Source organism: Melospiza georgiana, chromosome 18, assembly GCF_028018845.1.
Source record: "Melospiza georgiana isolate bMelGeo1 chromosome 18, bMelGeo1.pri, whole genome shotgun sequence".
NCBI lineage: Eukaryota > Metazoa > Chordata > Aves > Passeriformes > Passerellidae > Melospiza > Melospiza georgiana.
This window is the reverse complement of record NC_080447.1, coordinates 4,590,884-4,613,817: the sequence shown is the minus strand read 5'-3', so window position 1 is coordinate 4,613,817 and position 22,934 is coordinate 4,590,884. Positions and strand designations below refer to the sequence as shown.

Here is a 22,934-nt window from a genome sequence, read left to right as displayed (position 1 = left end):
GGGACTGTGCCCTCCCACCTGCCCTGCCATGGAACCCACCAGGGTCTTGCTTCTGCTGAGGGTCTCCAGCTCCGTGTGCAGGTTCTCCAGCTCCTGGGCTGCTGTCTGCTGGCATCTCTGGGCCTCTGCACACTTGGCTTCGCTCTCTTCCAACTGGGGAAAGGTGCAGGGGATCATCATTAAAGGAGAAACCACATGCTGATGGTGCTGTCCCCGTGCTTATTTCCACTTTCACAGGGTGTCACCCTATTTTTTTTTAGGTTCTTCTAAACCTTCTGATGTTTATAGTCTTATAATGAACTTTGTCACGCACTTTATGTAAATAATTTATTTTTGCATTCTTTTATGGAGGAGGATAAAGTTGATGGACTGTTGGTTTGTCCAGTGTCATTGGAGAGGTGGCACTGTCACCTTTGGAAATCTATAAATGTTGGAGTCCGAAATTAAACTGCCCTCTTATTTACCTTGGAGAGTCCAGTGTCCGTGTCATTTTATTTCATGTCAGGGCATTTTTCCCTGCTAAAGAACACAGAAATCTCCACGTTTTAAACCCCTGCTGCTCTTCAACTTGTCTGCTCCTGGTTTACAGGGCAAGCAAATCTTCCTTGGCACCTTCCAGCTCAGATCCCAACCCCACTGCCCGTCCTAATGAGTCCAGCAGCCTCCATGGCACATCCTCCCTTTCCCATGGCCAGGCAGAGCTGGGATCATTAATTTGCAAAATTATGTGAATTACACGTAATTCCTGATTAGAGCAATTCACGATTCGGGGGGTTTGCAAATGGGCTTTTCACGTGGCGTAAATTGCATTTGCAAATACACGTGGAAGATCCCATTTATAAGCGCTAATTCGCTCTCGGGTTTTGCGGCTCAGCCATTAGGATCACACACGATCTTCAATGGGCTGCAAACATCTGGAAGCTGCGGCGTCATCCCCAAAACTCCCCCCTCGCCTGGGCGGAGGAGTTGTCGTAGGCTGTACCTGAACATCCAGTTCCTTCCCCTGCTCCTTGGGGTTTCTTTTGCTTTTTCTCTACGAAAAAGGAAAAATAAACCCCTCTCTGCTCGCCGCTCGTTTCCTGTGCTCCTGGTTTCCCTGTGGAGTTCCAGGGGGCAACGGGAAAAGCTGCACACCATGGTGAGAGTTTAAGAATTTTATTTTTTTTTTTTTACTTTCTTTTTTATCTCTCTCCCTAAAAAAAAAAAAAAAAATTAAAAAAAAAAAAAAGTGGGGGGAATAATGGAATACTATAACTGGAGCAATCCTCAGCTGGCTTCCCTCCAGTTTTTGGGCAGACTGAGACCTCTCACTAGAAAAGGAAGAACTTTCTTCCATCAGCTGTAAAAAACCTCTGTGCTTTGCTGGGATGAGTTGAAGATGCCACTCAGATCAGCTCCTGGTTTCACGGCCTTTCCCACCTGCATCCCCACTCATGGACTGGCCTCAACCCTGCCACAATTCCCACCAAAATCCTGATAATTCCACCGGAGAGAAAAATCATCTCCAGGACCCCTCATTAAGCATCAGCTTCCAATTCACTTGGTGTAATGGAATTTTCCCACTTGGGAAGAATAAATTGAAATTCCCCCCCAAAAAAATGCATAATGTATGAAGTGTGGAACAACATTAGTTTGCTGTGAACACCATCTGTTAAATACCTGCATAAAATGGATGCCTCAGCCTTATTAAGAAACAATGCTGCACTCCCAGCCATATGGATTTTGATTAACGGAAATGTAGCATTTTAGCAAAGTTTTTCTTCTGGTGCAGGTCCGTGGGCTGCTGGTAGGATGCATTGGCTTTTGAGAAAGTCGTCATGAATGCCATTAGAAATTGTTTCAGCTTAAAGGACAGGATAATCATGTGGCATTTTAAGCACAGGCAGAGCCTCAGTGTTGGTGGTACAGCAAAAACTCCACATTCCCAAAATCCAGGCTGTTTGTTCTTCTCCAAACACAAGGGAGATGAGCACAAGAACCACAGGGACAGAGAGTGACCTCCTGCCTTGCTGTGAGGACTGGGGTGTGCAGGGAGCAAGAATCCCAAAATTCCAGAGTCATAAATGCTGGGAAAAACTTCCAAAGTCATCAAATCCAGCCTGTGCCTGATCCCCACCTTGTCACCAAGCCCAGAGCACTGAGTGCCACATCCAGGAATTCCTTGGACACCTCCAGGGATGGGCACTCCAAACCTCCCTGGACAGTTCCAGTCCCTGAGCACCCTTTCCATGAGGAAATTCCTCCTGGTGTCCAACCTGAGCCTCCCCTGGCACAGTTTGATGCAGTTCCCTCTCTCCTGTCCCTGTTCCCTGGGAGCAGAGCCTGACACCCCCTGGCTGTCCCCTCCTATCAGAGAGTTTTGCAGAGCCACAAGGTCCCACCTGAGCCTCCTTTTCCCCAGGCTGAGCCCCTTCCCAGCTCCCTCAGCTGCTCTCTCCATGACTTTACTCTCTGGAGCAAAGATTTAATTCCCCAGGTGAGCTGGGCATTATTCCCCAGGGAGATGGGGCTGGGCACGATGGGACGGGCAGAGGAAACACCTCAGCATCCATGTAGGTCCCTCAGATCAGCACATGGAAGAGACCTGAGATAGGGCCCTGCCACATTTCCTTCCCACCGGGGACTGGGAAAATACAGGGGCAGTGCAACCTCTCCAATCTTAAAGTGGGATTTGGGAAACATTATGGGATTTAATGAAGCACAGCACTACAGCACTGGGTCAATAATACTTAACGACAGCAGAGTGCAAAAAATGGCCATTCCCACTGTGGCTTGTCCCAGCCACGGCCATCTCCTGCCCTGGACACCCAGGTAAGGGCATGGACACACCTCTAGCTCCATCAGCTCACCTTCCCCTTCTCCCCAGCACAGGTGGAAGGAAGCAGCTGCTGCTCACAGCTGTTATTTATGCACAACCACCCTCCCAATTACACTTGGATGTTGCTGGAGTTCCTCGTGCCTCCAGATTCGTTTGTTTCCAGGTGAAATGTGCAGAACAGATTAATTTCTGAGTGGTTTCAGTGGGTCAGCAGCTTTAGCTGAGCCCCTGCTTGGCACTTGGGAATACACAGCCCACAAGGGGGTGGACAGCCCTGTGGTGCTCCTATCCATGGCAGGACACCCCAAAGGGACTAAGAGCTCTCATTTGGGAAACAATGAGAGATTAATGGAGCACAGCACTACAGCACTGGGTCAATAATACTTAACAACACCAGAGTGCAAAAAATGGCCATTCCCACTGTGGCTTGTCCCAGCCACAGCCCTCTCCTGCCCTGGACATCCAGGTAAGGGCATGGACACACCTCTAGCTCCATCAGCTCACCTTCCCCTTCTCCCCCAGCACAGGTGCTGCTCACAGCTGTTATTTATGCACAACCACCCTCCCTATTACATTTGGGTGTTGCTGGGGTTGCTCGTACCTCCAGATTCGTTTGTTTCCAAGTGAAATGTGCAGAACAGATTAATTTCTGAGTGGTTTCAGTGGGTCAGCATCTTTAGCTGAGCCCCTGCTTGGCACTTGGGAATACACAGCCCACCAGGGGATGGACAGCCCCGTGGTGCCCCTATCCATGGCAGGGGACTCAGAGCTCACCCTGGGGTCGGGGATGTCCCCAGCGTGGTGGCACAGAGCTGTCACAGAGCTGGAGCCGCTCCCCAGCTCAAATCCCCCCCATCCCTCTCCCGCTTCCAGCATCCCTATGGCAACGCCGCCCCAGCCCGGCCGTAGGAGACGCGCAGAAACACGCCAAACAGAAGGTAATTAACAGGAAAAAAAAGGGAAAAAAGGGAAAAAACACTCCACCAGCGTTGCCTTAATTACAGGGTAAGCACTCCTTTTCCAAGGAGACTCTGCGGCGTGTCAGCGCTCAGTTAAGCGGGGCAGCGGGGGATGCTCCCTGCGGCTTCCCTCCCTCCCTACCTGTTTGCGCAGGTGTTCCAGCTCCGGAGCGCTGCCCCCGGGCCCGGCTGGGGCCGCCAGCAGCAGCTGAGCATCGGCCAGGAGCGCCCGGCTCCTCCGCAGGTCCCGCCGCAGCCGCTTCTCCACGTCGAAGTCGCGGTGGCCGATCTGGGATGGGGACAGGAGATGTCTGAGCCCTGCTGGCCCCTGGAACCTCCATCAGCACCTTCCGCCACACCCCAAGGTGTTCCCCGCTCAATTTAGGGGTGTTTTGGTCGGCTACACCAGAGTGAACACCTCCAGGATGTTCCATATTTTGCCCCGTCAGAGAGATGCTCCTCTGAAAACATTTGCGCACCCCTGGTCCCCACGAGTGACATCCCCCCCTGTGTCCAGAAGGACAGCCTGGCCCCACAGCCACAAGGAATACCTCAAAAAACCCATCTTCTGTGTTTCCCCCCCCCCCAGAGAGAGGGAGAGAGCAACCATGGTTACAGGGATAAAGGAATTAGAGAGCCACCAAATAAACAGGGACATGGTTTCAGCATCACTGAGGTGTAAGAGCATTTTCCGTTCAGGTTGTTTTCCACGGCTCTCCTTTCAAACCGCTTTCCTTCTCCTGTTTTCTGTTCACTGGCTGAAATCAACTGTGTGGATTTGACCTTGTGGCCTGGTTTAGAGCTGGCTGGAATTTGCTGGAACAAGAAATCATTGGCATCTCCATTTCCTTAATTAGTTTTCTGGGTCAGCTGTTTTCTTCCCATTTTTTTAATGAACTGTCCTCTGCTAACCACAGGGTGTTTGCAGCACCACCACTGCTGCTCTGCCATCCCTCCAGCTGGATCCTGGACACTGCTCACATCATTTTCCTCTTGCTCAGGGTCTCTTTATAACCACAGGGAATAAATTTGGAGCCATGGCTGGAACCAGCTGCCCCTTCCCACCACTGCAGCCCAGGATTTTTAAGCGACAAAGCCAGGATTTGATTTAATACCTGCTGCCAAATTGTGGTTGCGTCTCACAGCAATCCCAGCTGCACGGCCCCATCTCCCTTTCCCTTACACCAGGACTGATCTTGGGGGCTGGGGCTGGCCAGAGCAACACCTGGGGCTGTCCTGGAGGGGAAGGGGCCTCTCCTCCTGAGCCCCCCTGTCACAGACATCTTTTATGGAAAATCCTTTCCTCAGGATTTTTCCTCCTGAGAAGCTAAGAGACCTCAGGAACAAAATGTAAACAATGATTATCTGCTGCTGTGGAATGCAACAGGTGCATCTGTGATTGGGGTCATAGAATTGTTTCTAATTAATGGCTCGGACAGAGAGTCTGAGCCACAAACCTTTGTTATCATTCCTTCTTATTCTAGTCTTAGCCAGCCTTCTGAGGAAATCCTTTCCTCTGTTCTTTTAGTATAGTTTTAATGTGATATATATAATAAAATAATAAACCAAGTCTTCTGAAACCATGGAGTCAGATCCTCATCGCTTCCCCCATTCCAAGAACCCCTGTGAACACGGTCACACAGGGCACAGCCCACAGAGCAGCCCCTGGGCGGGCACTGCCCCCTTACCTGCTCACACAAGGTGCCAATGAGCCCTTCCAGGTCGTGCTTCTCGTGCAGCACCATCTGCCTCTGCTCGTGCTCCTGCTCCAGCTGCATCTCCAGCTGCCGCAGCTGTGGGACAACCCCAGCCCTGCTCGGTGCCCGGCCACCCCTCAAGGGGCCAGCAGGGCACAGACACTGCCACAGGGGGGGGTTTGGCACTCCCCAAGAGAGGGAGGGCACCGAGGCAGCACTGGGGACCAGGAATGGGCCATGTCCCCTGGAGCACCTCCTGTCCCCAGCAGTGCAGGGACATGCAGGACACTGGGGGCAGGATGGGCTGTTTGAAGCACACCCAGACATGGCCAAAGGCTGCCCCTGCAGCTCTGGAATTCGTGTTTGCACCCATCAACTTCATGGCTTTGAGGAAAGGCTGTTTTCTGCAAATCAGCCCCAAAAACATCAAACTCAGGAGCTGGTGCCCTTGGTGCGACTCTGGTGTTACTGGGAGCAGTGGGTCCATGTGCTGCATCATGTGTGGCTCTCATACATTGTCCCCAACAGCCCCTCCAGCGTGGCAGGGGGCTCAGCCCTGACCCAGAGCCTGATCTGCACCCCTGGGATGTGACTGGGGCTCAGCCCTGACCCAAAGCTTGATCTGCACCCCAAAGCTGTGACTGGGGCTCAGCCCTGACCCAGAGCCTGATCTGCACCCCAAAACTGTGACTGGGGCTCAGCCCTGACCCAAAGCCTGATCTGCACCCCAAAGCTGTGACTGGGGCTCAGCCCTGACCCAAAGCTTGATCTGCACCCCTGGGATGTGACTGGGGCTCAGCCCTGACCCAGAGCCTGATCTGCACCCCAAAGCTGTGACTGGGGCTCAGCCCTGACCCAGAGCCTGATCTGCACCCCTGGGATGTGACTGGGGCTCAGCCCTGACCCAGAGCCTGATCTGCACCCCTGGGATGTGACTGGGGCTCAGCCCTGACCCAGAGCCTGATCTGCACCCCAAAGCTGTGATGGGGGCTCACACTGAGGTGATGGTGGGAGAGCAGGAACACGGACCTCTGGAAGGGTTCCTGGGGACATGGGGAGTTTTGGGGAGCACCAAGCATCAAACCCACCCAGCATCAAACCTACCCTCTTCTGGCAGGACTTCTGCGTGTCCTCCAGCTCCTCATCCTTGTCCTCCAGCTCCTTCTGGTGGATCTGCTTCATCCTCTCCATCTCCAGCTCCAGCCTCTCGTGGAGCTGAAACCCCCAGAGATGATGCACAGCCCCAAGAGGATGAGGATGGTGTTGGGCTGTCCCAGCAGGGACAGACACCCCTGGTTCCCCCAGCCCCACATTACCTGCTCCAGGTGCTCTACAGCAGCTGTTTGCCTCTCCAGCTCCTTCTTCTGCTCAGCAGCGCTGCCCTCCAGGTCCCAGAGCTTCTTCTTGAGCCCAGGCACCGTGTCCATGGCCCCGGGGGCGCTGAGCTCCTGCACTCGGCTGGCCAACACGGCCACCTGCTGCTCCAGCCTGGCCACCTCGGCCTCCTTGTGCTGGCCAGAGCAGGGTCAGAGCCTGGACACTCACAGCCCGCTCTCAGAACCCACAGCATTCCCAAAAACATCATCCCAAACGCCTGGAGCAGCAGCAGGGTTGGGCAGCCCACTGAGACCCCCCCATGCCCACCTTTCCCTCTCAGTCCTGACCTCACCTTCCCACTGCCCTGGGGTGTCCCTGCAGCCCAGGGACATGCAGGACACTGGGGACAGGATGGGCTGTTTGAAGCACACCCAGATATGCCCAAAGGCTTCCCCTGCAGCTCTGGAATTCGTGTTTGCACCCAGCGACCTCATGGCTTTGAGGAAAGGCTGTGTTCAGCAAATCAGCCCCAAAAATTGATGGTGGGGGGTGCTGGCAGCAGCCCTGGGGGTTCTCCCCACCCCAGCAGCCGTGCCAGTGTCACCACGGTGGCATTTGGTGCAGCACCATGCCACGGGGCGCAGACAGCACCTTCCCCAAGGTGGGACTGGGGGTAGGCGTGTGAGGAAGAGCACAAGTGACCCCAGTGAAAATTGGGGCCCTGACGAGCTGAATCATGGGGTGGGGATCACTCATACATAGCAACATCCCTTCTGGAAGGAGATTCAAACACACACTGAGCTGTGCTGGCAGAAATTGGAATCAAGTTTCCTGATTGCCTCTGCTCTAATTGCAAAGGTAATCAGTGCTGCTCCCAGAACTGGCTCCAAGACAGCAAAGTGGGGTCTCCTCTTACCTCCAGGCTCTGCTGCAGTTTGCCCATCTCCCAGCGGATGCTGGTGTTCTCCTGGGACAGCTTCTCACGGAGGCTCTTCTCGAAGGCAGACTGCCCCAGGGCCTGGGCCAGCTGCAGGTCAAACCTGAGGGGAGCACAGCAAGGTCAGGAGGGACACACGGACCCCATGCACGCCCCTGGACAGGGCTGGGAGCAGTCTGGGGTGGTGGAAGGAGAATATTCATAGGGGATATTTCATAGGGATGGAAGTGGATGAGCTTTAAGGTCCAAACCCAAATCAGTCTGGGCTCAGACCCTGTGTCAGTCACACAGCAGGGGGATGGAAAAATAACTCCCAGCAGCTGAAAGAGATAAAAAATCAGCTCCACCCTTACAGCAGCTCTGTGGTGGTGTTTGCAGGGGTCCCAGGATGAGGGAAAAGATGAGAATCTTGTCTCCATGTTTCAGAACACTGATATATTATTTTATTATATATATAAATATATGATATCTTGACCCCATGTTTCAGAAGGCTGATTTATTATTTTATTATATATATTATATTAAAAGAAAATTATATACTAAAACTATACTAAAAGAATAGAGAGAAAAGGATTTCATCAGAAGGCTTGAAAGGAATAGAAATGGAATGATAAGAAAATCTTGTGACTGACCAGAGTCTGAGACAGCCAGACTGTGATTTGCCATTAATTAAAAACAACACCACGAGACCAATTAAAGATGACCTGTCACATTCCACAGCAGCAGATAATTATTTTTTACATTTCATTTCTGAGGCCTCTCAGCTTCTCAGGACAAAAGGTCTTAACGAGAGGATTTTTCATGAAACACATCCATGACCCAGCTCCTCACCCACCCCAACCCTCCCCATTCCCTGCCTCCTTGCTCCAGCACCCCCAGCCCTGCCCATCCCTCACCTCTTCTGCCTCTTCTCCAGCTCGTGGCTGCGGCTCTGCTGGCTCTCAGCCAGCACCCGGGCGTCCTCCAGCTCGCAGGCCAGGCGCTGGCAGCGCCGCCGCAGCCGCTGCGCCCCGTCCCGCGCCGCCTGGCACGCTGCCTGTGCCTCAGCCAGCTGCAATGGGCACACAGAGGGCTGTGGCACCAGGCAGGGACACACGGACCCCACAGAGGATGGACAGGTGTGCCCCGTGGAGGAGGGATGCCATAGTGCCCATGGTAAAGGCAGCCCACAGGCCAGGCGTTGGCAGCGCCGCCGCAGCCGCTGCGCCCCGTCCCGCGCTGCCTGGCACGCTGCCCGCGCCTCAGCCAGCTGCAAGGGGCACACAGAGGGCTGTGGCACCAGGGAGGGACACACCGACCCCAAACATCCCACAGGGGATGGACAGTTGTGCCCTGTGGAGGAGGGATGCCATAGTGCCCATGGTAAAGGCAGCTCGCAGGCCAGGCGCTGGTAGCGCCGCCGCAGCCGCTGCGCCCCATCGTGAGCCGCCTGGCACGCTGCCCACGCCTCAGCCAGCTGCAGGGGGCACACAGAGGGGCTGTGGCACCAGGGAGGGACACACCAACCCCATGGAGCCCATAGAGGATGGACAGGTGTGCCCCGTGGGGGAGGGATGTCGTAGAGGCCATGGTACAGGCAGCCCATAGAAGGGGGACACGTGGATGCCACACAGGAGGGACTACATGGACGCCATGGCACACTCAATTCAGAGGAAGGACCCCACAATACAAACAGCCTACAGGGGAGGGACCCCATAGACTCCATGGCACACTCAATTCACAGAGGAAGGACCCTTGGACCCCACTCACCCCATAGAGGAGGAACCCCACTGACCCCATAGAATAGAAACCCCACAAACTCCACAAAAGAAGAACCCCACTGACCCCACAGAGGAGGGACACAAGGACCCCACACAGAAGTGACCCCATGGCACACTCAGTTCAGAGGAAGGACCCTTGGACCCCACTCACCCCACAGAGGAAGAACCCCACACACTCCACAGAGGAGGAACCCCACTGACCCCACAGCACACACACCCCATAGAGGAGGGACACATGGACACCGCACAAGAGGGACCCCATAGACTCCACAGAGGAGGAACCCCAAAAACTCCACAGAGGAAGAACCCCATAGTCCCCACAGCACACACACCCCACAGAGGAGGAACCCCACACACCCCACACCCCCTGGATAAGATCCCCACCAGAACCCAGCCTCACTGCATTCCCCAGGGCTGCTTCACCCGGGGATTTTTCACCAAACAAGGACAAGCCGAGGTGCTGTGTCCCCTCCAGCCCCAGGCACCCTCCCAGTGCCTGCAGCATCCCAGCCCTTCCTGCTGAGTCAGCAGAGCTGCCCCGGGGCCATGCCTGATCCCATTTCTCTGCAAAAAGCGCTGGAATCCCCAAGGATTCCCACTGTGTCTGGGACAGACACTCAGCTCTCCCACACCGGGGAATGGAGTCGTTAAGGAATGACTTTAAATAAGCAAAATCTTGCATTAATGAAGCCTGTAATTCCAAACTAACTGCGAGCAAATGGGCTGCTTCGCTTTACCCAAGCTCCTAAAACTCAGCTTCTCTCTTATTACCATTTAATGTACCATGAGAAATCTTTATTTCTTTGTTTTATCCTTATGGGGTGTGACCTGGCTCCCAGGCACTGCTCAGGGAAGCACATTGGCTTTTTCCCTCCTCAGGGCAAAGCTCAGGAGCTGCCAGCTCTTTGTGTGACAGATGGGGAGAGCAGAGCCCTGTACAGCTCCTAAAGCTGAGCAGCACCAAGTCCCACCACTGAAAACCCCCTGCCCACAGCTCCTCACCCTCTGCCCATGCTCATACTTGACCAAGGTGGAATTTTGCAACGTTAACGTGATTTCTGGGGATCAAAGCTGCAGAAAATATCTGGATTTTGTGGTCAGTAGGAGCAGCAACAAGAAGCAGGTGCAATGCTGAGCCTCAGCCCTGCAAAGCTTCTGGGAGCAGGGGAGGGATATCTCTAGGGTGTCCCTGTGCCCTCCTGGGCTGGCAGCACTTGCCTTTTGCTCCAGCCCTGTCCTGGTGCCCAGCTCTGCCTCCAGCCGCTCCTCCAGCTGCGCCAGCCGCTTCCGCAGGAAAACGATCTCGGTCTGGGCACAGTCAAACCTCACCTGCCACTCGTCCTCTGCCAACGAGAGACACCCAGGGTGGCTGCTGGGGGCCTGAGCAGCCCCTGTGGCCCTGCTGGGGGCAGGGGAGGGGACGCACAAGGGACTGACACCAGCACAGAGCTTATGGGGCACGGAGCTGCTTTGTGTGCCCCACTTGCACAGAGCATGTGCCCTGCCTCGGCACAGCTTGTGTGCCCATCTCACCCCATCCCATCCCATCCCAGCAGTGCCAGCAGCACCCTGGGGCACAGCACACCAGCCCCATGCCAGAGCCAGAGCCGTGTCCCCAAGCTGTCCCTGCCAGCTCCCACTGGATGAGCAATGCAGGGTGACAGAACGCTCTGGAGAGGCCAGGGGCTGCAGAGTGGCACTGACTGGGCAGGAAAAACCTCTGCCCATTCTCTGTGGCCCCACAGGTCAGGCTGGATGCCCAGAGCATGCACTGCCTCTGGAGGGACATCCCTACCTCCTCCCAAGCTGTGTCCCCAAGCTGTCACTGCAGCTCCCGCTGGATGAGCAAAGCAGGGTGACAGAACACTCTGGAGAGGCCAGGGGCTGCAGAGTGGCACTGACTGGGGGGAACAAACCTCTGCCCTCTTCTCCAGGTCAGGCTGGATGCCCAGAGCATGCACTGCTTCCAGAGGGACATCCCTACCTCCTCCAGAGCCGCTGATCTTCATCTCACGCAGCTGCACCAGCTGCTGCGCCTCCTCCAGCTGCTTCTCCACCGACTCCAGCTTCTTCTGCACTTGGTCGTGCTTGCTCTGGGGAAAGGAGCAAGGGAGCGGCTCTACCCGGCCCTGGGGCACTCAGGAGGGCTCTGTCAGGGGGGTGGCAGGTCACTGTCACCACACAGGGGCTGGGGGCTGCGGTACCTGCAGCTCCTGCAGCTCGCGGGTGCCCCGCAGCCGCTCTGCCCGCTCCCCGTCCAGGGCCTGGCAGGTGACATCGCCCTTGTAGCGCTCGTCCGACAGCTCCGTGGTCAGGTCGATGATCTGGGGGAGCAGGGGGGTGTGGGAACCCACAAAATTAGAGGGTTTTTGGGGAAAGCTGCAAAAGGCAGGCTTCACGTACAGCAGAGCTGTGAGCAGAGCTAAAGCAGCAGCTATGGGATAGGTCAGCATAAAAATTATTTAAACTGTACAAAAAGCAAAGGCAAACAGAACAATGATCTGTGTATTAACGCTTGTCTGAATAGCTCTCTAAGCTGCAGAAAGTTTATCTAGCAAGATATTAGGAAGGTTAAAGCTTAATGATGGAGCTCTGTGCGTTGTGTTTTAAGGCTTACAAGTAGGTATTTTTATTCAAAGTAAGCAAGCATTGCTTTTTTATCATTGCTTTAAAGCAAGCAAGCATTGTTTTAATCACGTGTGCTTATGGTGATTGGATAGAGCTACTGTCAATATGCTTTTGCTTTGTGTGATTGGTCAAGAAGATTGTAAACTTAGTTGTAACATTAAGTTTTTTGGCCTGCTGCCTAGATTGTGAGCTGCTAGCATCTTCCCATTGTCATAACCATGTAATGAGACTGATGCTGAAAAATAAAACAGCTCAAGGCGCATTGTACAGCAGCCCTGTCGCATTTGTGTTTGTAAACAGCCCCCCTGGATGATGTCAGGGGGCAGTCTGGGCATGGCTGGGGGGGTTCTGCCACGCCACAGCCATCCTGACAGCTCTGCCTGCTCTCAGGAGTGCACAGTGTCCCTGCCCAGTGTCACCAGTGGGAGCCCAGGCTCCTGCCCGTGCCACGCTGCCTGCACTGCAGGGCTCATCACAGCTCTCCATCGTCCTACTTTATTGCATCACATCTCCTTTGAAACCAGGAGCAGAAGGGGAGAATTGTTAATCCAGAAAATCAATTCCGTTTTCCGCAGAGCGGACGGGCACACGGTCCTTGCTGCTCAGCCAGAGCAGCGAGGGGCTGCAGAGCCACAGCAAAACACAGCATTCCAACACTCCTGGGTCTGACAGCATTTTAAGGCACCTCACATTGTGCAGGCTCCTTAGGGAGTCCCACAAGCTTAACCCAGTAAGCAAATCCCATAGGATTTCCCTCCCTGGTGTTGTCCTAGGTCTGCCCTGAGGCAGCTGCCTCACTCAGCATTCCCAAAGAGCTTAAACTAAACCATCCCTTTCCCCAGGGATGAGGAGGGTCCTGGCCTGGGGGGCTGTTGGCTGCAGCCTAGACCCAGCCCAGCCCTGCTGCAGCCAAGGGAGCTGGGAAAACCCAGGGTGTATTTATAGAAACCTTGGGAGCTCCTTCTCCTCGTGATGCTTGGCAAAATCCCAGGCACAATCACAAGGAGCTGTGCCTCCGAGAGCAGAGCCCACAGAGGACCAGCAGCCAGCTGGGAACACGGAATCCCAGAATGGTTTGGGCTGGAAAGGACCTTAAAACCCATCCAGGGCTTTAAGGGACACCTTGCACTAGCCCAGGTTGCTCCCAGCCCCATCCAACCTGGCCTTGGATATTTTCAGGGGCAGCCACAGATTCTCTGGGCAGCCTGGAGTGATACCAGCCTGGAATTCTGCAGCTGGACACTGCAGAATCCTGTCCAGGGGACCATTCCTGGCAGCTTCTCCTGCTCTGCTGGAACTGCTGGTCCTGTTCATCCCCACCAGCTCCCATCCCAACCTGGCCAAACAGGGCTGTGACAGAGGTTTGGGGGTCTGTATCAGGCTTTTTGGGGTCTGTATCAGACATTTTGGGGTCTGTATCAGACATTTTGGGGTCTTTACCTTGCTCTCCAAGCTCTCTGTAGTCTGTCTGAGCTCGCTGCACGCCTGCTCGGATTTTTCCAGCTTCCTTCTCAGCGCCGCCAGCTCCTCCTAGGGAAGATTGGAAAAAAACACACACACACATAGAGAGAGAGTTCCAGCAGCCTCGGTTTATTTATGAAAACCTTGTTTTCTCCTCAAAATAAGTGGAAGAGACATAGCTGCCTTATTAATAAAATTTACCAGGCAACTTTGAAGGCTGCTCACTGCAAATTGCCGGGACTACAGCTCCCTGACATGAATTCCATCGGAGGGAATGTCAGCTTTGCTGCGTGTGGGGCATGTTTTATGAGAGAGCAGCAAGCCTCAAAAGCCTGGCATGAGCAGCCAGGGGCCTGGATCGTGCCCAGGGAGTGTCCCAGGGCCCTGGCAGGTATCAGAGCACAGTGCAAAGGCACGGTGTTGGCTGTGATTCCTTCCCAGGCTGCAGGAGCTGCTCCATGCAGCCTTGTCCTGCTTTGATGTCCAACACCGAGCGTGCAGAGTGGTGATAAAAACAGAGGTTAACAGATGATGGATCCCAGGTGGGTTTGGAGACAAAAACAGAGGCTTGGGCAGCTTTTGTTTCATCTGAGCCAGCCTGAAAACATCTTGTTAAAACCTTGCTAAGGCAAGAGGAGGAGAGGGACTCCAGGGAAGATGGGAATTTAGCACAGGTCTCAGAGGGTGCAGGGGGGTGAAAGGAGCAAAAAATGTCCATTGGCATCTCCCATCACCCAGGGCAACACAGGTGGATGCCAGCACAGCAGTGGGGACAGCACAGAGTGGAGTCCCCTCTGTCACAGGGGTGTTTGAATGCTCATCTCAGCACCCCAAAGGATGACAAGCCCATCTCCAGGAGTTTGGCGCTGACACAGCCCCTGGAGCTTGCAGAGGGCACAAGGAGGGCAGTGGGGGATCCCTGGGGTGGGGTTTGGCTATGGGAACATGGTGTGTTTGCTACTGTCCCTCTAAGCAAGAAGTCACTCCTCCCTCCACAGCCCTGCAGAACGCGTGACACTAGGCTAAGAACTGATGGCAGCTTCTGGATGGTAGGAAAAACATCTTTGCTGGGCAGAAGTGACTTCCAGCTTGAGCAATCCACCAGGCAGAGCCCCTAAAGCACCCTGTCCTGTCTCCCCGTTCTTCTAAGCCTTCTGATGTTTACATTCTTGTAATGAACTTTTGCACACGCTTTTCTCTAATGAATTATTGTTTTTCGTTCTTTTCTGGAAGAGGAGAGATTTGATGGACTGTTGGTTTGTCCAGTGTCATTGGAGAGGTGGCACTGTCATCCTCCAATCCTCTGTCAATAGATTTTGGAAAATCTATAAACTTTTGGAAAATCTATAAACATTGGAGTCAGAAACTAAACTTCCCTTCTTTTTACCTTGGAGATTCCAGCGTGTGTGTCATCTTATTTCATGTCCTAGAGTGACATTGTCCTGTCCTGTCCCATCCCAGCCCTTGGCACTCACCTCCTTGGCACGGAGCTGCTCCTCAGCGAGGTTCACACTGAGCAGGGGCCTCAGGTGGCCCAGCAGCTGCCACCAGGGCCAGTGCCTGACTGCCTGGAACACCTGCAGGTTCTTCTGGATGCAGCGGATGGCCAGGCGCTGGATCTGTGGGGACACAGCAGGGGTGACCCCCACCCAGCCAGGGAGCACCGGGCTGGGACACCAGGCTGGACAGGGAAAGGTGGCAGAGGAGCTCAGGGATGGCAGGGACACCAGGCTGGACAGGGAAAGGTGGCAGAGGAGCTCAGGGATGGCAGGGACACCAGGCTGGACAGGGAAAGGTGGCAGAGGAGCTCAGGGATGGCAGGGACACCAGGCTGGACAGGGAAAGGTGGCAGAGGAGCTCAGGGATGGCAGGGACACCAGGCTGGACAGGGAAAGGGGCAGACGAGCTCAGGGATGGCAGCACAGCTTCTCATGGCTGCAAGGGAAAGCCTGAAGGAGCTCAAAGAGCTGTTATTTGGGTGCCATGTCCCAGGTGTGGGCTCAGGTGTCCCCAGCCCACAGGAAGGGTACCTTCAGTCTCTTGAACTTCTGGCGGCTGAGGAAGCCCTTGCAGGCAGCCTGGAGCAGAGTCATCTTCTGGGCTATCAGCTTGTCCCGCTGCTTCTCCAGCCTGGAGATCACCCCCGGCTTCAGGAACACCTGGCAGCAAGGAACGGGTGACACAGCCCAGGTCAGGGCTGGAAACTCTCCCTCCTCCTTGAGAGAGGCATCGACCATCACAAGGTGCAATTTCTCAAAACTTTTCCTGTGGCGTGCTACCTGAACCCCCACTGTGGGGATGGAGGGATGGGATGGGATGGGATGGGATGGGATGGGATGGGATGGGATGGGATGGGATGGGATGGGATGGATACCTCCACTGACAGAGGATTCTAACAGGTGACACACAGATACACACAGGTAACAGCAATGATGTGTTACAATAGCAAAACCAAAATAAACCAGATTGTTTTCTTTCTCTGAACTGGTCAAAAACGCCTCAGAAATTACAGAGATTTGCTGATGCCGTCAAACCCAAGCCAGTATTGATCTCCGAGTGTCTGAAGTGTCTCTGGGTCACTGCTGGGAGAAGCTCCTGGAATCCAGGATTGGATTTGCAAAGCCCAGCTTTAATAACTCTGAGTGACCCGGGCAAGGCCAGGGCTGTGCTGAGAGAGCTGCATTTTAACCCAATTGAATCACAGCACAACCCCAAGGAAAGCGGCTCTCTCATGCGCCGATGCCATGATTGCTCCACCACCCATTCCATTGCCTCGTTAATGTCTGAATTAACTCCCCAGCCCTGCGAGTTTCACAGCTGGTACAAAATCAATGCTCAAAGCGACGGCAAAGCGAACCCGGCCCTAACGAAATGTGACCGGGGCTGCCACCGTGCTATTGATTAAGAACGAGGGTTCCAGAGAGGAGATAATTACAAACTGCACAGTGCAGGATAAAAAGAAAGTCATTTTGCTCCACGGAACCGTTCCGTGAATTCTTTCTTTACAAACTCCAGAGCTGAAGGCAAGCGCGCACGTGAAATTAATTTTTCTTTCAGACCATCGCACTGAAGCTCAAATGTGGTTGCTGTGACAGTTCCTGCTCTGCAGCAAACCCCATGAGCTGCCCAAGCCGCCTTCATTCCCGGGAGACATCAATGGTAATTAGGGACTTAAATACCACCAGGGGCTGGCTGGGTTTTGGTAATTAGGTACAGGATTTACCCTGGGTTCTGCTTTCAGATGAGAATTACGAGGTTTTGCTCTGATATTTAGCGAGTCTCGGTTTCCCAGCCCACCTGGTGCCACGTGCAGCAGTGGATGAGAGCCTTTGTCACCAATTTGGGGAACTTTGGGGCTGCTGGGGAGCCTGGCATGGGGCTGTGCCCACACACACAGAGCAATGGGGAGGCAGGGCACAGTCTGGTACCTGGGTGCGTCCTATGGCAACGCTCTTCTTCTCCAGATCCAGCGCCTGGAACAGCTCCTCGATGGCCTGCAGAGAAGGGACAGATCATGGGACTGCTGAGGGAACACCCACACCCTGCTGGGGGCTGCTGAAATGGGGTGCAGAGAGCCCCAGCCCTCACGGGCACCCAGCGAGGGTTCATCCAGCCCTGCCCTCCTTTCCTCCTCCCCTTGCAAAACCCAGTCCCAGTGCAAGGACTTTCCTCCCCCTGAGGTTTTCAGCAGGATGGGGAGTAGAGTTCTGCAGCTGCAGGTGAGATTTTCCTCCTTTTGCTGCCATCCCTGTTCTGGCAGAGCCTTGGTGCACGGGCAGGAGGTGACACAGGGGACAGTGCCTGTGTCAGAGCACTCAGTGCTCCCCTCCTGCCCACCTCGCCAGCAGCTCGTCCCATGGAGCCAAAAACAGGGGTGAGCTCTCCCCTGAGCCCACAGCACAGAACTCCTGGAGGATTCAAGCAGATTATCCCAAGGAGAAGCCTGAACTCAATTACTCCAAGCTTTGGACCAGAACATGAACAAAACAGCAGCAACACCAGCCACTCCCCTGGGGCAGCCACGATGGATGGATGGATGGATGGATGGATGGATGGATGGATGGATGGATGGATGGATGGATGGATGGATGGATGGATGGTTTGAAAGCCCCAGGGCTGCAGAGATAGTAACAAAAATCCTCTGCTAACACCTCACTCCACACAACGTCATCTCACCTCCTCCCTGAAGGACAAACTCACAGAAGGAATACTCCACCACGGACCCAGGAGCAGCAGGATTGCACCCCTGGCCTCACCAGCAGCCGTGCAAGGAGGGCATGGAGCACAGCAGGGAATGAGATGTGGATCACAGAACACAAACACCGTGGTGTGGCTGTGCCTGTTCTGGTGGCACTGATGGGACCAGGAGAGGTGCAGGGCTGTGCAGGACAGTCCCAGCCCAGCACAAACACAGCTCTTGCTGTCCCCTCACAGCTGAGCCTCCCTCCTGCTCCAGCAGCCAGGTTCTTGCTGTGTCCCAGGCAGCATTTCCCAGCTGACAAACCCTGGTGGCAGCGAGCTCCGGGGAGGATGGGATTTTCCAAATCCCCTGCTTACACGCTGCTGACAAGGCACCCTCTGCCTCCGACAGCATTTCATGGCGATATTGACCTTTCCCAATTGTCAGACTTGTCTTATTAAATCCCAAGGTCTTAACTGCCTTTGCACATGCTGGCTGCAGTTTGCACAACACAGCACGCGCCCAGCTTTAATTCAGCTCCTCTCGGCTCTTGGTGGCTCATCCACAGCCTTATTCCAAGCATGGCTTTGTGCTGGTTTTGCTACAAATTTACTCGGGAACAAATAAAACTGGCAGGTGTCCAGATTCCCTCCTGTGCTCTTTTGGCTTTCAGCATCACAGGGTGAGGTGAGGTGTCACCCCAGGTGATGCAGGTGATGCCCAGTGCTCAAAAGATTCCACAGTCCCTGCTTTCTTGAGTTTCTGGGAATGTTTCCTGGCTTGCCCTTGGGTTTTTGGGGAGCCAGGGAGAGGGACTGGGCCACAGCAATGCCCACATCCTCCCCCCAGCTCTGGCATCACCACAGCCCCACTGGGGGTCTCAGCCCGTGCCCCCCCAGCCCAGCACACACCTTGCTCTCATCTGGCACCTCATAGGCAGAGTTGTGCTTCTTCATCACCTCGGGAGCCAGCACCTGGAAGCGCCTGCGGAACTGGGTGAGGAGCAGCCGGTCCGAATAGCCTGGGGGCACACGGGGGCTGTTGGGGGCTGTGCCACACCCAGGGCATGATCTGAATAGCCTGGGGGCACACGGGGGCTGTGCCACACTCAGGGCATGATCCCAATACCCTGGGGGCTGCACCACACCCAGGGCATGGTCTGAATAGCCTGGGGGCACACGGGGGCTGTTGGGGGCTGTGCCACACCCAGGGCATGATCCCAATACCCTGGGGGCTGCACCACACTCAGGGCATGATCTGAATAGCCTGGGGGCACACAGGGGGCTGCACCATGCCCAGGGCATTACCTGAATGCCCTGGAGGCACACGGGGCTTTTGGGGGCTGCACCACACCCATTGGCACTGGCACACTGGGGAGGGACCTGCCGGGACATCCAGTGCACATCAAAGGGCACAAAAGGTTGAGGGGACATGGGGAGCTGCCATGAGAGAGGAAAACCCCGTAGTCAGGGCAGGGAGATGGCACTGAGATGAGTTTGAGGTGGCCAGATGCCACCCCAGCACCTTGTGTGACACAGGACATGCCCCTGGGCCTCCTGAACTGCTCCCTGTCCCCATGGCATGGGATGTGGGCAGTGCAGGTCCAGCCTGATGCTCCACTGGAGCTGCAGCCACAGAGCTCAGGCAGGAGAGGGGCTCAGAACCCCTGCAAAAAGCAGGGATAGAAACGGAGGGGAATTTCTGAACAGGGAATTTCTGAAGGAAGGGAGGATTCCTCGCCTGCTGGTGAGAAGCGGGTGATGAGCAAAGGCTGAGCAGGGGCAGGGAGCTGCATGTGGGACAGGCACAGGCCATGACCTGGACGTACCGACACGGTGGAGGCGCAGGGCATCCAGGAGCTGGGTCCCCTCCAGCTGTGTCCTCAGGGCCACCACGTCCAGCTGTGGGGCTGCATCTGGCGGCGCTGGGGGCCGAGGGACCGGCCCTTCCCCGCCCATCCCCGGGAGCAGGCAGTGCACAAAGTGCAGCTGGGAGCGCCGGAGGAGGTTGGTGAGGGCATCCTGCAGGGGGGCAGAGTCAGTGGGGATGGAGGGGACAAAGGGACAGCACGTGCTGGCAGTGGGAAAGGCTCCCTGTGCAGGTGCAGGGGTCAGCTCTGTGTTGGGAACAGCCTCAGTCAGAGGGTGAACACGGGTGGTGAGCAGGACCCTTCCTCCTGGCGCGCCACATGTTCAGGTGATGGCCATAAAATGTACCAGGATTTGTAGAATCGTGGAATGGTTTGGATTGGGAGGATTAAAAACCAGTGTGGATGAGGGATGCTGGGCAGGGGGTTTGCCAGGGACAGCCAAGACCCCAAAAGGCGCTGGTCAGGGACTTAGCAGAGTCTGAGCCTCAGCTCCTGAGAGAGTTTGGCCACTGAATGAGGGGTGAGAGCTGCAGGAGCCTGGCACTGCCCAGCGCCCAGGGCTGGCTACTGTCTGAGCACTTTAAGAGGATTAAAGCAGTGAAGCGCTCCTGTAATCTGTGTGTGATCTGAGATCTGTGTGACATCTGAGATCTGTGTGTAAACTGTGTGTGATCTGTGTGAGATCTGTGTGTAAACTGTGTGTGATCTGCGTGTGATCTCTGCATGATCCGTGCACGATCCGATGCTCCAAGGGGAGCTCCACTGGAGCTGCAGCCACAGAGCTCAGGCAGGAGAGGGGCTCAGAACCCCTGCAAAAAGCAGGGATAAAAATGGAGGAGAATTTCTGAATGGGCAATTTCTGAAGGAAATGTGTGTAAACTTTGTGTGATCTTTGTGAGAACTGTCTGTGATCTGTGTGAGGTCTGTGTCTAATTATCTGTGATCTGTGTGAGATCTATGCACAATCTGAGATCCCTGCACGATTTGTGTGAGATCTGTGTGAGGCCTGTGTGACATCTGTGTGTGAGCTGTGTGTAAACTGCATGTGATCTGAGATCCATGTGAGATCTGTGTGACATCTGTGTGTAAACTGTGTGAGATCTGTGCCTGAACTGAGATCTGTGTATAACCAGTGCACAATCTGCGTGAGATCTGTGTGTAAACTGTGTGACATCTGTGTGTGAGCTGTGTGTAAACTGCGTGTGATCTGAGATCCGTGTGAGATCTGTGTGAGATCCGTGTGAGATCTGAGATCTCTGCACGATTTGTGTGAGATCTGTGTGAGATCTGTGTGAGGCCTGTGTGACATCTGTGTGTGAATTGTGTGTAAACTGCGTGTGATCTGAAATCCGTGTCAGATCCGTGTGAGATCCGTGTGAGATCTGAGATCTCTGCACATTTTGTGTGAGATCTGTGTGAGATCTGTGTGAGATCTGTGCGTAAACTGTGTGACATCTGTGTGTGATCTGAGATCTGTGTAAAATCTGTGACCTGTGTATAACCTGTGCACAATCTGTGTGAGATCTGTGCACGATCTGTGTGCGATCTGAGATCTGTGTGCCATCCGTGCCTGATCTCTCTGCCTGGGGGGCTCTCCCTGAGTGCCAGCAGCCCGGCACCCACAGTGGCCACATCCCCAATAGGAGCAGGCAGGATCTCCCTGCTGGGAGTGCAGACACCCCTGTAAGTGACCATATCCAAGCCAAAACCCTCCCGGGTACCTCCACGCCGTGTGCCATCACCCCTCCATCCCGCACCCACCGCCACTCACCGCCTGCAGCTTGATCTGCGCGCACACCGACCTCTTCCTCACGGCGGCCAAGCTGCTGGAGAAGGTTTTCCTCAGGCACGCGTTGCGGTGCAGGTTGGCCTGGGAGCGCCCCTCCAGCCCGGCCAGGGCAGGGCAGCACAGCGGAGCCTCCGCCCGAGCCCGCACCAGCTCCCGCACGGCGGATCTGCGGGATGAACACACAGACACACAGACACACACAGACACACACACAGACACACACACACACACACGGAGCCCTGGTCGGCATCCCGACTTCTTCCACTGGGATGCAGCACCCAGCGCCCCACATTCCAAAATTGCTGCTGTGCCGCAGACGTGTTTTATGGAAAATCCTTTCCTTAGGGATTTTTCCTCCTGAGAAGCTGGGAGGCCTCAGGAACAAAATGTAAACAATGGTTATCTGCTGCGGTGGAATGCAACAGGTGCATCTGTGATTGGCCCATGTTGGTTGTTTCTAATTAATGGCCAATCACAGCCCAGCTCTGTCTGGGACTCTGTCCGAGCCACAAGCCTTTGTTATCATTCTTTCCTATTCTATTCTTAGCTAGCCTTCTGAAGAAATCCTTTCTTCTATTCTTTTAGTATAGTTTTAACGTAATATATATCATAAAATAATAAATCAGCCTTCTGAAACATGGAGTCAGATCCTTGTCTCTTCCCTCAACCTGAGAGCCCTGTGAACACGGTCACAGTGCTGCTCTGAGGTGTGGAACAGGGTGATGGGACACCCACACCCTCTCCATCCTCCCTGGCTGGAGCATGGAGGTGTTCTCTGCTCTGTTACAGCTTCCCTGGGTTGAAGCCCAAAGCAAATGAGCCAGGAGCATGCAAGCAGAAGGTTAAAATCCCCCTGTGTGCACAGACACCTGCAGCACTTCAGTTCCCTTTCAATTCCAATTTCGTTCGCAAGGCTGCTCAAAGCAGAGGGAAAACCTGGGCAGCTGCTGGGGAAGCCCCACAGCTCTGACTTGTGCAGAGACACCTTCCACTAGCCCAGGTTGCTCCAAGCCCTGTCCAACCTGGCCTGGGACACTTCCAGAGATGGAACAGGGCTTTACTACCCTCACAGCCAGGAAATTCTCCCCAGTATCCCACCTAACTCTGCCCTCTGGCAGTGGGAACCATTCCCTGCTATTCACATGTTCCACCCTCTGTCTCCGGAGCTGGGGCAGGTTTGAACTCAGGGCAGGGACACCTCCAACCCCCTCCCACGGGCACTGTGGCACCTGCTGGCACTTACACCGTGGAGTTCTGCAGCACCTGGATGGCATTCTGGGCCGACAGGTTGAACTTGGCCTTGCTGACCCAGCCCGTGAGGTCGTAGCGCACGGGGGCCGTGCCCAGCTGGTGGCAGATCTCGAAGTGCAGCATCTGCTCACACCTGCGCAGGTGCCCCTCACCTGTGGCAGTGACAGCAACCCACAGAAAAACCCACAGAGGGGTTAAATCATCCACATCTCCCCAAAATCCCAAACCCAGCGATGCCAGAGGCTGGGCAGCCGAGCCGAGCCCAAC

At 54.8% G+C, this 22,934-nt stretch overlaps 1 protein-coding gene across 1 annotated transcript in view; it reads right to left on the bottom strand.

Moving 5' to 3' along the window:
• MYO18B (myosin XVIIIB) overlaps window positions 1-22,934 on the bottom strand; it is a 72,934-nt gene that overhangs the window by 20,577 nt on the left and 29,423 nt on the right. The window contains exons 20-37 of the mRNA XM_058037245.1: window positions 22,660-22,819; window positions 21,399-21,582; window positions 19,586-19,778; window positions 18,669-18,778; window positions 17,006-17,071; window positions 15,608-15,736; window positions 15,053-15,196; window positions 13,557-13,646; window positions 11,693-11,812; window positions 11,473-11,581; window positions 10,707-10,831; window positions 8,625-8,779; window positions 7,708-7,831; window positions 6,791-6,985; window positions 6,579-6,689; window positions 5,466-5,570; window positions 3,920-4,066; window positions 40-153 (exon numbers count right to left, since the gene is read on the bottom strand). Coding sequence (XP_057893228.1) covers window positions 40-153; window positions 3,920-4,066; window positions 5,466-5,570; window positions 6,579-6,689; window positions 6,791-6,985; window positions 7,708-7,831; window positions 8,625-8,779; window positions 10,707-10,831; window positions 11,473-11,581; window positions 11,693-11,812; window positions 13,557-13,646; window positions 15,053-15,196; window positions 15,608-15,736; window positions 17,006-17,071; window positions 18,669-18,778; window positions 19,586-19,778; window positions 21,399-21,582; window positions 22,660-22,819 — 2,381 coding nt within the window. The remainder of the gene's footprint in view (window positions 1-39; window positions 154-3,919; window positions 4,067-5,465; window positions 5,571-6,578; window positions 6,690-6,790; window positions 6,986-7,707; window positions 7,832-8,624; window positions 8,780-10,706; window positions 10,832-11,472; window positions 11,582-11,692; window positions 11,813-13,556; window positions 13,647-15,052; window positions 15,197-15,607; window positions 15,737-17,005; window positions 17,072-18,668; window positions 18,779-19,585; window positions 19,779-21,398; window positions 21,583-22,659; window positions 22,820-22,934) is intronic.